At 32.8% G+C, this 15,553-nt stretch overlaps 1 protein-coding gene across 2 annotated transcripts; it reads right to left on the bottom strand.

The window, feature by feature from the left end:
• Window positions 1-426: 426 nt before the first annotated feature.
• Window positions 427-9,471, bottom strand: LOC143349471 (sialin-like). Of its 2 annotated transcripts, none has more exons than XM_076780757.1 (8): window positions 9,183-9,471; window positions 8,086-8,318; window positions 5,546-5,782; window positions 5,344-5,428; window positions 5,138-5,243; window positions 4,471-4,741; window positions 3,965-4,339; window positions 427-3,821 (listed from the first exon to the last, which is right to left on the bottom strand). In XM_076780757.1, exons 1-8 carry the CDS (start codon window positions 9,190-9,192, stop codon window positions 3,582-3,584), a joined length of 1,557 nt encoding a protein of 518 aa, XP_076636872.1. In that variant the 5' UTR covers window positions 9,193-9,471; the 3' UTR covers window positions 427-3,581. The 2 variants fall into 2 exon arrangements, with proteins under 2 accessions (XP_076636872.1, XP_076636873.1); XM_076780758.1 differs by lacking the exon at window positions 9,183-9,471 and adding an exon at window positions 8,615-8,665.
• Window positions 9,472-15,553: the final 6,082 nt, after the last annotated feature.

The raw sequence follows: 15,553 nt of genomic DNA, 5'->3' as shown, positions 1-15,553 counted from the left end.
ATAGATACTAAAATATGCATGTTAAGTATTTATTTTCTTTACTTGATCCTTACCTTCATTATAAAATGATGATTCTAACAATACCTGTCGTATATGGAATATATATTATTGAATATTAATTATTTCCTGAAGTAATACATCATATGATGTATTTTAAGTGCAAGAAGGCATTTCGCGGTTGGTAGGTTTTCTACTCAAAGTAAAATGCATTGTATTTTGGTTTCATCTTTTGAAAAATTTACTTTGAGGACAGAATCTACCGGGAATAGTTAAATATCTAAAATAATAATTCAATAAATTGATTTTAATTATATATCTAGAAGTTTCAACGTAAATTATTTTATCATAAGATCTTTATTAAAGTTTTCCTTTTACATAATTACATTCCAATTACAGTAATTTTTGATTAATAATAACATTTTTCTTATTTTTCATATTTTAATAGTAACATTTTTTGCTTTTAATATATCACAAATGAAAGTTCTTCTTATTTTAACTGAAAATTTAATAAAAAGTACCGTCTCTATTATTTATTAACCATTGTTTCTAGTCAGGATTTTCAGATTAATCTTTCCGTGTTCGTTGCCCAAGTTCATGCACACGCCCAGGTGCTATTTGCATGAGCGAAGGCAACGGGCACGATGACTTAGTTTATAACAATTTTTAATAATGTTTTGGCGACTAACATTGGCTAGTGTATCGTGCACGGCGTACCTTCCGCATATGTGTGTGTGGTTAGGGTGTGGGAAGTGCGCCGTTTCAGAAGTTCTTTTTAATTATAATTTACATCCAGAATTTTGAAACATTAGATTTCTATCAGTTATAATAATAATATTAAATTTCCATTTACTATTTATTCAACAATTATTGATATTGCACTCACGACAAAAATATTATAAAATGCTTAATAAATTAGCTTTGCAATTTTATATAACCATACATATATACAATATATTTTATTGATGACTTTATTACATAGATTGAGACGTGCTATATAAATGTTTATGTATATAATAGAAATACGCAATGGTCACTAGTCTTTGTCAGTCGATTTCAGGAAATGGTACGTACCTTTAGAGTGTGAATGTTTGCAATGTTCGGGTGTCGGGGGAACCCCGGGGAGTCCCCTCTAGTTTAGGCCGCGCCCGAACATTAAGAATGAGAACCGTGGAGTGTATGTTTGCGAGAATGAGTTTTGCAATTTTTTAAATATAGCGTTAGGTAGGTAGGTAGCTTTCTTTCTGGTGTGTGTGTTAAATCTAAGTAGGTAGGGTCAGGGCAGGGCTGTCCACTTTAGTCATTCGGGTAGGCACATTTTCGCGTGGCAGTCTTGTACCTTAGTTACGATTTCAAGTTGAAAAGCTGGCCGATTCAAACGGTTTCTACCGTTTGTTTTGGTGGAACTTTCCACTCTTGAAATCGCGGCGACTTCAAAGTCGCTCTTCGCGTTCGCGGTCGTGGTTAGCCTCCCTTCGAAACGCTCGTCCCGCTCAAGTTTCTCCACACGTGTTCCGATAACGATTCCTTGAATTGTTGGAGATTCGCGTATTGCACGGGGTGCTCGAGCCTAGTATTAAGTTTCAGACTTTGGCAGGACCGCCGAAGAAAAGAAAAGACTCGATGGAGTCGAAGAGGCCCTGACAAACTGTCTCAAGAGTGGGCTACAACGAATGGCTCTTCATCTTCATCTTCGGATGAGGATGGAGAGTCATTACTGTTACTACTTTGTCACTGTACTTGCCTATAGTTGTAGTTTGTTTGTTTCTTTTACTGGCCCACGTAAGCATGTCCTTTGGACATGATTGCGCCATACATGCCAGCCATCAGGGCAACTCGCGGTGTAAATATTAATATTAACATGTTTACTGCTATTTGAAACTTATATTAATTCTTTAATAATACTTTGAGCTCCAATAGTTTTAATATAGTAATAAAATAACATTGAATATATTCAATTTATATTTTTCATGATATAATTTCTTTAAACGTGGCAGTCAATATGTTAATAATTTTTCTCATTCAGTATTCATAGTGTTGCGTATTCCTATTTTTCGCGTTTCCTTTCCAGGGTAGTGTTGCGAATAATTACCACCCGCGATTGTTTTTGTTGCAAACTTAGGCACCGGGAGTTTGCTTCTAAAATAGCGTTGCGAATAATTAATAAACGCGATTGTTATTAGAGTTGCGAATTACTATTTTTCGCGTTTTTACTCTTTTATAATGAATATCAACCGCGTTTGCAATTTTCATATCATAAATTAGTGTTGCGATCTTGATTAAGCGATTTTTTCTTTAGCGTTGCGATATTATCAATGCCCAAGTTCAACCCTATCTGTAGTAATAGTAGTAGTTAGTTCATTTTGTGGCCAGTACATGTGCATACACATGTACCATTAACCCCCAATTAAAGTTAGAGTTGCGAATAATATACAATGTTCGCGTTTGCTCGTAGAGTTGCGAATAAATATTTATCGCGTTGATATGTCAGTGTTGCGATTAAACTCGTTTCGCGATTGTTTTATGCAAACTTAGAAACCGGGCGTTTGCTTTAAAAATAGCGTAGCGAATTATTAGTAAACGCGATTGCTATTAGAGTCGCGTATTACTATTTTTCGCGATTGCTTTTCAGGGTAGCGTTGCGTATAATTACCATTCGCGATTGCTTTTGTTGTTGCAAGTCGCGTTTTGGAATTTTTCCATTATAAATTAGCGTTGCGATTCTGATTTATCGCGTTGTTTGCCCCTTTAGCGTTGCGTTATTAAAAATGTCTAGCTTCATCCCACGTGTGCCACTCTATTGTAGTTTGAAGTAGTTAGTATATTTCATGCATGTGTATTTATATCCACCACTGAAGACACCAGCGCCTGAGCCAGTATTTTTGGGCAAAACGCGATTTTCATTAGCGTTGCGTGACATAAATATAGTATTTTCATTAAAAATAGAGTTGCGAAAACTATGCAATCATCGCGTTTGTTTGTAGAGTTGCGAATTAACATTGTTCGCGTTTCCTTTTCAGAGTAGTGTTGCGAATTCCATTCGCGATTGCTTTTATTGTTATTTAAGAATAGTGTTGCGAGTGCACTGATCGGTTTGCTCTTAGCGTTGCGAATTACTATTATTCGCGTTTGCTTTTCAGGGTAGCGTTGCGAATAATCACCATTCGCGGTTGTTTTTATTCCTATAAATCGCGTTTGGAATTTTTCTATTATAAATTAGCGTTGCGATCTTGATTCATCGCGTTTTTCATTGATTAGAGTTGCGATTTAATGCCCAAAATTTGTCGCTGGCCACTGCTACTTCAGGATCAAGATGCAGCTGATTCGACAAAGTCTCGATTGACCCGGGTTTCTTATTAAAATTAGCGTTGCGTATTTTTTGACATGGATGCACGCGGTTTTATTAATATCACGAATAATTAAGCGCCCTCCGTGGCTGCTCCCGGGAAGTTCTTCATTCTTACGTTGTTTTTGACAATTTTTAACTAATATTTAACAGAGTCGCGATTTGTTATTTCTCGCGTTTTCTTTTCTGACTAGGTCTGTTCTTATACCTCTTCTGCGTGCTTCTATCTCGTTTTCTTCTATTTATTTTCTATCGTCCCATTCTTTTCTGTCGCCTCTGTTCTTTCCTCTGCATCTTCGTATTTTATAACTGGCAGTGCTGTTAACTTCTGCATTTCTGGTCCAGATTCTATATTTGATTTTTCTGATTTGTTCCAGGGCTGTTCCTGCGATGTTCCAAACAGCATATACACGACTGCTACCACGATAGAATTGGCAGCAGCTATGATAAACACTATACGCCACTGTGCTATAGTTTGCTAGGGGAGAAAACAAATTTTTTTATCGTTTCTTACGTTTTTTCTCGTCTTTTACAGATATCGAAGATCGAAGATTTTCTCTCCTTTCTCTTCGTCTACTTTTAGTGATTTGTATCAATTTGTAAGGCAAGTTTGTTACTTACATTGTTATTCGTTAGAGCTCCAACGACGGCTGGTGAAATGAAACCACACCATATTACTATCATTCCACAGAAGCCAAGAAGAACGCTAGCATAATTTGGACTGAGATCTACGAAGTTCGGTAACGTGGAAGCGGAAATTGCACCGTTCGCGGCGGTTCCTGCCATCATAAAGATCACAGCGAGTATCGGTTCGCAGCCACTGTACCCCAAAATTAGGATGAACACGCCTTGCAGAGCCGTGCAAACAAACGTCGCCAGTTTTCTAACGTTCGTCAAACTCATTCTCTTCGTACGCAACAGCCAGTCGCACATCATCGAGAAGTAGTAGGAGAAAATCATCCTCAGTACGTGAGGGGCACCGGAAATGAGACCAGTCTGCGAACAAAAATTCATAAGAATGAATTTTTTTCTAAATTTTGTACGTTCGTAACTATGTGATCGTTATTAAATTCTTTTTTTGTGAACAGTAGGAAATAAAATTTTGATATAACGATATTTATGTTTACCGCGTTGATGTTCCAACCGTGAACGAAATTGAAGTAACTTGGCGTTTGAGTCATCAAAGTGAGGAACCCCCATCCACTGCCCCACTGTGCAGTGATCGTAATCCAAACTGGACCCGACAGCAGTATGGATTTCCAAGGTATGTTAGGTTTCTCGTCGACAGATTCCTCGACGGATTCACCTAGATTATCTAATATATATTTCTTTTCTTCGTCAGATATTCGGGGATGCTCCTGAGGGGAATCGTATACTAGGAATAGCCAGGCACAGTACCTACGAAATTAGGTCTGGGTTAGTATTTTCATTAAATAAATAAATACGAAAATCTAGGGGGATTCTAGAGACCAAAATAAGACGAAAATCAAGAATACCAATTTGTTGACTAAGGCTTCGTTAAAAAGTTATTAACGTTTAAAGTTGATCTGTGAACAGCTGCGTGCGCGTGACAGTGACAGTGGTTCTCGCGACTTTAAACGTTGATAACTTTTTAACGAAGCCTCGATCAACAAATTGGTATTCTTTATTTTCGTCTTATTTTGTTCTCTAGAATCGACCATTAAAATTTTTCCCTCGACTTTTACACAAGGTATACGTGAAACTTTCCACTGAGTTAAAACGATATCGAAAATAATATTTTTAATCATAGTGAAAGATACTGTTTCCAATTACCAAATTACACCTAGAAAAGACGTTACATAAAAGGCAGCATCCCAGCCTAGCGTGCTACTGACAGCTGCACAGAGTGGATAAGTTATGGCTGCACCAACAGAACTACCTGGAAAGTAACGCATTAATAAATCTATCTCGTCATTGTACCAGTTGTGAATTTATTCGTGCATTCGGTGTTAAATTATTTCATTATTAATGGATCTTACCCAAATAGGAGCTGACAAATTTGCTCCTCTCGATGGGGGGAATCCATTTTGCTGTCATATCGTGCATCGCGGGCCACACGACACCCTGAAAGAAACAGTATCTTTGTCAAAAAGATCACAAAAGAGTGAAATGTTCCTTTTTACTTGAAAAGAAATATTTCAATGGGGAAAAATTCATTCTTATGATTTTTTATTAACTCACCGCTACGAGACCCTGAAGAACTCGCAAGAAAATAAGAGCATAAAGGTGATAATATGTCATAAACGGTATGAGAAAGCCCAAAATCGCTGTTATAAAGTTTCCTAAACCGAAAACTAGCTTGGTCCCATAACGTCTTGCCAATAGCCCTCCAGGAAGTTGAGACATCCAGTGCAACCAATAATAAGCTCCTAAAGCTAAACCTTGCTGGTACTCGTTCCAATTAAATCGGTCGTTATACTGAAAACAAAATCAAAAAGTATCATTTAATCAATTTTATTTAATTATTAATATACTCAGTCATTCAGATACACTGTCACTTATTAAAAACCAAAACTTCATTCTTCTGAAGTAACTACATCTGCTTTCTATTATTTTTTAGCAGGTTTTAAATATCGTTATCTAAAGTTGCCATTTTTATTCAAAATAATAGTGTTCATATAGATATATTCTGTTCACTGAAAAGCTTTGCTATTATTTTTTAGCAAGTTTTAAATATCGTTATCTAAAGTTGCCATTTTTATTCAAAATAATAGTGTTCATATAGATATATTTTGTTCACTGAAAAAACCAACATTTTGCTCTATTATTCTGTAATAAAAACATCTGCTTTGCTATTATTTTTTAGCAGGTTTTAAATATCATCATCTAGAGTTGTTGCCATTTTTGTTTAAAATAGTAGTGTTCATATAGATGTGTTTTGTTCACTGAAAAATACAAAGCTTTATTCTTTTCAAATAAAAACATCTGCTTTCTGTTATTTCTTAGCAGCTTTTAAATATCATTCTATGGAGTTTTGGCCATTTCTATTTAAAATAACAGTGTTTCTATAGAAATTTCTATAGCAATTCTATATTTTATACTATAATTCTATAAAAATTTCGTCCATTGAAAAATACAGAACTCTATTCTTCTGAAATAAAAACATCTGCTTTGCTATTATTTCTTAGCAGCTTTTAAATATCATTCTATGGAGTTTTGGCCATTTCTATTTAAAATAATAGTGTTTCTATAGAAATTTCTATAGCAATTCCATATTTTATACTATAATTCCATAAAAATTTCATCCACTGAAAAATACAGAACTCTATTCTTCTGAAATAAAAGCATCTGCTTTGCTATTATTTCTTAGCAGCTTTTAAATATCATTCTATGGAGTTTTGGCCATTTCTATTTAAAATAACAGTGTTTCTATAGAAATTTCTATAGCAATTCTATATTTTATACTATAATTCCATAAAAATTTCGTCCACTGAAAAATACAGAACTCTATTCTTCTGAAATAAAGGCATCTGCTTTGCTATTATTTCTTAGAATTTTTAAATAGCATTATCTAGAGTTGTTGCTATTTTTATTCAAAATAATAGTGTTCATATAGAAATTTCGTCCACTGAAAAGACCAAAACTTTATTCTTTTGAAATAAAAACACCTGCTTTCTATTATTTCCTAGCAAATTAAATATCACTATCTAGAGTTGTCATTTTTTTTTAAAATAATAGTGTTTCTATAGAAATTCTATATTTTATACTATAATTCTATAAAAATTTCGTCCACTGAAAAATACAGAACTCTATTCTTCTGAAATAAAAACATCTGCTTTGCTATTATTTCTTAGAATTTTTAAATAGCATTATCTACAGTTGTTGCTATTTTTATTCAAAATAATAGTGTTCATATAGAAATTTCGTCCACTGAAAAGACCAAAACTTTATTCTTTTGAAATAAAAACACCTGCTTTCTATTATTTCCTAGCAAATTAAATATCACTATCTAGAGTTGTCATTTTTATTTAAAATAATAGTGTTTCTATAGAAATTCTATATTTTATACTATAATTCTATAGAAATTTCGTCCATTGAAAAATACAGAACTCTATTCTTCTGAAATAAAAGCATCTACTTTATTTCTTACAATTTTTAAATATCATTAAAGTTCTTGCCATTTTCATTAAAAATAATATTATTCTTACAAAAATTTGGTCCCCTATAAAAATACTTGCTCCGTTTATTTCTTTTTTAAAAATCATTTCAATGATCATCTAGATAACCCAGTTAGGATCGTGTAAATAATTCCATCTCACGACATTCCGATACAAACGCGATGATTGCTTAGCGTATTACGCTAGTAGCATTATGAACACGATTTTACAGTCCCTAGATTATATTTTTTATCGTCAGAGAATTTTTCGTAGCACCAAAAGGATAAAGATGCTATAAATAATCAACGATTATAACGAACATCTCACGATTACGTTTCGACAACGGTCTGGACCGTCGATTGTTTCGCAATCTAGTCAAATAAAAATGACAAGTCAAAACGTAATCGTAACGCGTTACCTGACAATTTATTTTAGATTATTGCTACCAAAGCTACCCACTAAATCAAAAGATAAATTTTATTGCCAAAGTAGATGTGTTTAAAAGTTATTCGAGTTATTTTAAGTATCTCACAATTACCACATAATGATACGCTGATTTATTAATCACTCTCGTTTCGAGGCACAGTTTAAGGTAATTAATATGGGACGTAGAAATTCACGTACCGTAATATTCTCCAGGGGCGGTGCAATGGAGGGTGCAACTGTAAAATTGGCATTACTATCGAGTGTTTTATTTACACTTTCATGGTTGCACTGAGCAGCTGCAGCAGCTCTCGGATAGGGCATCACCATCGCCACTATTGTTAGATTCAAGTTGATCCTCAACATATAGTTTATAGCGAAGCCACAGAATACAACGTACCACAGTATACCCCGACATGTTATCATTTCTTTTCCTTTAAACAAATTTTAACAAATTTTACACACGTACAAATTATGCGTATTATTTTAAATAGAATAACAAGACGGTTCGGTTGTTACGCACACTCTGCGTAGCATAATTGTGAAACGGAAATAATGAATATTGAGAAATCTCGATGCGGTGATAAATTACTCATACTGATTTTAATGAGAAAATTACACGTAAACATCGCTCGTAAAAATTGATGAAATCAGCTAAATTGCAAAAAATTTTGCGCAGAATTTTATTAGAAAACAACACTTTTCTCGAGAAAGATTTTTTAATTTTTACCTGCGGTCAATCTCTTTTTAAAAATAAATTTACACAACCAGCAATACTGATATTTCGTTTTCATAAATAGTCAGAAAGTAACCAGGAAGTAGTGTAGAATGCGGAATATTTTCTGAAACAACCTATTAGCGTTATCATGGCTGTGGAATTTATCGAGTGATGTCAACGAATAATGTGATAGATTTTCGAGTCTCTTTCGGTACGATATTGCTGATACAAGATCTAACGAGTCATTAACATATCTAAATTACTTGTTATTTATAGTAATACATATTTAAGATAAGATAGCTAGTGTGTATCACAGAATTATAATAATACCTTGAAAAAAAACAACGAACGAACTTGCATTTAAAGAATTTTAGTTTCTATAAAAATTAGGTATTTTAATTGTCTTTACTTTCGTTTTTAATCCTTCTCTAATATTAGAAAAGTATTTTCCAAAAGCGTCAGTAATTCTCTCATAAACTAATGAAGATATTCTTTCTTATTAAATTCTTCTGCAATGTTCTCACAAACAAATCATCTTGCCACGCTTTTCATTCATCGAAAGAAAAAGAATTCTACTTACTTTTGCTCATTTTCTCGATTTTCACTTTCGCGATCGTCGATCTGTATCCCAATTAAAAGTATCGTACGTTGATAATTCTTCTTTGCTAATTTCTATACACGCTTATTCGACGATCGAACGAAATGGTCAGACGCGATGTTTTCGATTTTGAATTTTTCGCTGTATTTCGAGACCCACTGCTCCTGGCATTTCTACGCTCATGGAAACTGTTGTCCGATACCAGACTTCACGTTAACATTTTTCGTTAACAGGTTTCGCTTGTTGTCGCGTATCTATGAGTGTGTGTTACTCATCTAGTGTCGCGGAGAACACTGCATGCCTGTTATTCAATTGCAATCACGCGAACCCTGAGGAGTCTTTCTGCGAACCTCCACCCGTACGGAAATAGTCGTGATAACGGTGATTACGCGTCCTGCACGTTTCTTTAGAAATTAAATTTTTTCGTTTCTTCGCCGCGTTTCATCCCAATGTCTCCTACACAGTGATCTATTATGCACTAGTCGCTAATTACTCAGCTATGCGTGCATTTAAATCCATTATTCCATATCAATTTGTTCGAGATTTCATTCTTAGTTAATAGAGATCTACGTAACAATTTATAGAGCAAATGATACGAACACATAGCATATTTTGTAAGTTATTTTTAGACAGAATTTGTTTCATCGATACTAGTATTCAATAGAGATGAGGTGGTTGTTTTGGGGAAAGCTCGTGAGATGACTTCGAGATTTTATTACTATTTTTTTTTTTGATTTCTAGTTAATAGAAGACATAGCGTATTCTGTAGGTTATTTTTAGGCACAATTTTATGATTTGTTTCATCGATATTCAATAGAGATGAGGGTGATTGTTTTGGAGAAAGCTCCAATGAAAACCAAAATCTTCCTAGAAAGATTTGAAGAAAGCCAAAAACAGAAATACATTGACCAAATTTACTGTAAGGGAGAGTTACTTAAAAATTGAATCCAGATGAAAGATGAGGCTGAAAGATTGTCAGTAGCAGCTCGAGTGAGTTAGGAGATCGGAACTAAGCTGCATTAAACCGGAAGAGATAAACAAGTACCTCGATGGAACATGCAAAGACACAAAAGAACGATCTTGAATAATAAAGCTGCAATACTTCAAAAACTATTAGCCAAGAGACCGTAGAAATTCTATACAATTGATCTAAATTCAATGTAATTATAATTCAATGTAGTTCAATGTAATTATAAGTCAATATAATTCGAAATAATCCAGTACAATTCGAAATAAGTCAATATAATTCGAAATAAGTCAATATAATTCGAAATAAGTCAGTATAATTCAAAATGATTCAATATAATTCGAAATAATTCAATATAATTCGAAGCAAATTAAATATAATTCGAAGTGATTCAATATAATTCGAAATGATTCAATATAATTCGAAATGATTCAATATAATTCGAAATAAGTCAATATAATTCGAAATAAGTCAATATAATTCGAAATAATTCAATATAATTCAATATAATTCAAAGTAATTCAATATATAATTCAAAATAATTCAATATAGTTCGAAATAATTCAATATAATTCGAAATAATTCAATATAATTCAATATAATTCAAAATAATTCAATATATAATTCAAAATAATTCAATATAATTCGAAATAATTCAATATAATTCAAAATAATTCAATATAATTCGAAGTAATTCAATATAATTCAAAGTAATTCAATATATAATTCGAAATAAGTCAATATAATTCGAAATAAGTCAATATAATTCGAAATAATTCAATATAATTCGAAATAATTCAATATAATTCAAAGTAATTCAATATATAATTCAAAATAATTCAATATAATTCAAAATAATTCAATATAATTCGAAGTAATTCAACATAATTCGAAATAATTCAATATAATTCGAAATAATCCAATATAATTCGAAATAATCCAATATAATTCGAAGTAATTCAATATATTTATAGTTCAATATAATTAAATTATTTAATTCTAAACAATTGGAAGGGTTCCTTTCGAAAACTGAAGCCCTGTTGGTCTTCCATCATAAAAATAATAAATAACGAGTAAAGTTCGTAGAAGATACGTAGTATTTAGATTCAGTACTTAACGAGAAGTCACAAAGTCACCAATTCTAGGAGAACCAAGCCTGAAATATCAAAACTAACATACTTAGAAGAGTACTTTTAATTACACCTGAGGGTGAAAAATAAAGAAGAGAACATTGAACAATGAAACAAGTATAATCGCAGAATAACTACCGTCGGTGATTTAACGAAGAAAATGTGAGGCTAAAGAAGCACTAATTTGATCGTTTTCTCTGGTCTCTATCATTCAATTCATGATATCGTCAATTGTAGAATTAAGAGAAGCAGGGGAATTCAGTGCATGGTAATTTCTTATCGCACAGTGGCTAACAATAAACGATGATAACAGCTAATATTTGCGCTCGAAGGATGCTAGTCATTTCGTAATAATCTATCACGATGTGACTATCGCTTATTGTATCTAATTGCTTAGGTATTTATTTATTGACAAATCCACCGAACGATTTCTATTAACGATCGATCGTATCGAGAATCTCAACGGTTTCTTGTTTTATTTTTGGCTTATTTTCATTATCTCGTACATCAACGAAGACATTATACGACGACTAAAGAAATTTAAAAAAAAATACCGACTAGGCTTTCTGTAAATTATTTACCCCCAAAAAAATATCCAAATTGGTATATTTCTTTTTGCAAAAATGATAGAAAGTTACACAGACGATCTGGAAATAATATTTTTTAGATTCCAAGGTTTCTGTATCAATAGTTACCCTTATAAAATATCATAAAACGTGCCACGAGTTCCTGATGTTAAAGTTTACAGTTCAATCGTTATTTACAATGTGCTACGGTTTATGTAACAGCGAAAAAGGTTCCATCGAGCCACATTTGTGTGTTACATAATATAGGAAACGTTTTTTTAGATGAAGATATCTTGGTAAATTTTGATAAGTCATCTTTCGATACACGGAATTCTAATTTTACCGATGGGAATTGGAAAATTTTAAGCCCTAAACTTAAAGAAAATATCTCCACAAATTGATCTGTTCTACGAATATGAAAATAAGTAAAATATCTTCTCCATTAATTACTTCTGTTAATCGAGCGTGAAACTTTACGTAGAAGTTATCTAACTAAACGTCTGACAGTAGAATATGCAATTATCGTGTTCGTTACATTTATCTCGATAGAGAACGATCTCGTAACAATATTGTAACACGAGATTTCTTTAGTAATGTTTAGTTCGCGTAGTAAAAAGATTGAAAGATAAATAACCTAAATTATTATTTTATATTTCATTCGACAATGAATAGAGAGAGTGTCTGACTCGACCAAATGCTTGTTTTCGACGTTGGTTAATCCACTGTTATTAATGATTTCACCGAGCATTAGAAAAATCCGAACTGGTTGCAATTTTGCTGTGTTGCAATAAACGAGGCCAAACTTACAATTTTCCTTTTAACATTCTTGGAATAAAAGAGTACCTTTCCATTACAACATACCTGTATCTATAAGGTGTCCTGTAACTAGAATTCTAACCAGAAAGTAAATCTGATAGAGTATGTCGAAATTGTGCAATGAAATTACGAGGCTTTTCGAGAATAATAACTCTGGGGTGTACACCAGTTACGTATGGAGTAAATAAAGTGCGTTTGGACTTATCTGATTCCACTATAAATCACTAGTATTTAGGCGTGCTTGCATATATTGCATTCAGTAATCGTAGATGCATAATCAAACATGTGATCGTTTGAAAAAATTTTAATTTATTAGCTTGTAAATTGCTGAAAATGATCCATCGTATATACAAGGTGTCCAGAATTCTTACCTTGTGGTTTGAGTATAATTTTGAAGTATTATTGTTAATATTTGTCGACATAGCATTGGAAGCGTATACATTCCGGAAAACAGAATTCATAGCTCGTGTTTTGAGTATAATTTCGAAATATTATATTGTTATTAGTATTTGTCCATATAGATACATTTTAAGGAGCAGAATTGCTATCTCGTGGTTTGAAAATGAAAGTCCACCTAAGATTAGGTCAGGTAATTGCACGTTGCATAATATAAACAAACAGCTATCTTATCTCAAAGCATGAAACTCGAAACAGAAACGTCACCAATTAGTCATTTGGAGATAAATCGAAATTGACATCGTTAAACTACCATTGTTTTAAACATTGACTACCATTTAAACATTTGTAATGTTTCCAATCTTCATCAAAATGGGTTTATAAAAAAAAATACTAATTTTCGTTAAGACGAAGCCATTTCTACCAAAAACCAGTCAAAATGATTTTTAAGAATACGTAATAATAGAATATTTATTGACAAAATCCTTAATAACAAAAATATTAATTTCCATTAAAGTAAATATGAAAAGTGATAATATAGTAATAATAAGTGTAATCGAAATACAAATATAAAGTATTGGGTCACAAAAAATTATAATTCGTCACCATTTCGATACAAAATTATTTCAATTTCAAATAAATGAAACAAAAATTCATTATATTACTCTTTTAGTTATCTCTGTTGTAAAATCAGTCATTTTTATTGATGTGGTAGTTCTAGCTTTAGCAATCGTGTCACACAGCTATAAGTGTTACGATTATCAATTACATGGTAAATAATATTGACTGATCAGACGTCACCAGGAGGTTGAATGCATAGTCAGCGAATTAATTCATTAGTAAGTTCTCCACTCGTAAGTACTCTATTTCTGACCGCCTTTCGCCGACTGCTTTGCATTTGTACGGATCTGCGACCCTGTGACTACTCACTCGAGTGGTGGGGAAACGTTCGCGTGTCTAGAATTGTCTGAACGCACGATTAATGCAGATTTTATCGTTTTGACTCTTGAACCGTACACATACGCACTGCACATGCCTGCAATGTGCTCCTCTACCATACAGTCTTACTCTTATTAGATTTAATTAAACGTTAATTACCATTCATCAAAAAGTAACTTCCCCTACTATCGTTAGAATCATATTGTGACTATCAAAATTGATCGAATCGAACTTCAATACTCGTATTTATATTTTTTCAATTATTATATAGTTTACAAACTATGTAGAAGAGAAAGTCCTGGAAATTCATTCGTTTTATTCGAAGTCATCTCTGACCTTTGTTTACATTTTGTAATGGAAGAAAGTCGTAGATGAAATTTATAAAATAGCGTTATAATAATCGATAATAAAATTTTTCTTCGATGATTTATTCGCTTCTAAATTGATTTGGAATTTTTCGCATCAAAACACTGTACGCCGTAACGTGAAACCGTATTCAGACAAAAAACTGTCGTACAAATTCCAACTGTGAATCCTACGGTCGAATCGCGAGACCAGATATATCGTGCTTTCGTAATCTTTCGATATAGTGATTTAAAAGTTTGACGAACTGTGAATTAGTATTGTCTTAATTATAATTATCCTCTTTTCTGTCTTCTTAAATCAATGGAATGGAGCAATCTTCATTCAGAATATTTCACTTTAATGATACAAAGCCATTCTGAATTTAATAGTCACTATAATTTATGGCGAAATACTCATTCGTAGAACGCATATTTCAGTTATCCGGGGATGCACAATAAGACTCATTCTATGTACAAATACAGTGTTAATTACGGATCAGGGGTGCATTAATGGACACTAAGTGTCACTCTATTTCGAAAAGAACACTTCTCCATAGAACGCATATATCAGTTATCCGGGGATGCACAATAGGACTCATTCTGTGTACAAATACAGTGTTAATTACGGATCAGGGGTGCATTAATGGACACTAAGTGTCACTCTATTTCGAAAAAAAAACACTTCTCCATAGAACGCATATATCAGTTATCCGGGGATGCACAATAGGACTCATTCTGTGTACAAATAAAGTGTTAATTACAGATCAGAAGTGCAATAACAGACACCAAGTGTCACTTTCTTTCGAAAAAAACAAATTTTCGTAGAACGCATATTTCAGTTATCCGGGGATGCACAATAGGACTCATTCTGTGTACAAATAAAGTATTAATTACAGATCAGAAGTGCAATAACAGACACTAAGTGTCACTTTCTTTCGAAAAAAACAAATTTTCGTAGAACGCATATTTCAGTTATCCGGGGATGCACAATAGGACTCATTCTGTGTACAAATAAAGTATTAATTACAGATCAGAAGTGCAATAACAGACACCAAGTGTCACTTTCTTTCGAAAAAAACAAATTTTCGTAGAACGCATATATCAGTTATCCGGGGATGCATAATAGGACTCATTCTGTGTACAAATAAAGTATTAATTACAGATCAGAAGTGCAATAACAGACACTAAGTGTCAC

Source organism: Colletes latitarsis, chromosome 13 (assembly GCF_051014445.1).
Source record: "Colletes latitarsis isolate SP2378_abdomen chromosome 13, iyColLati1, whole genome shotgun sequence".
Lineage (NCBI taxonomy): Eukaryota > Metazoa > Arthropoda > Insecta > Hymenoptera > Colletidae > Colletes > Colletes latitarsis.
This window is presented reverse-complemented; position numbering and strand designations above follow the sequence as displayed.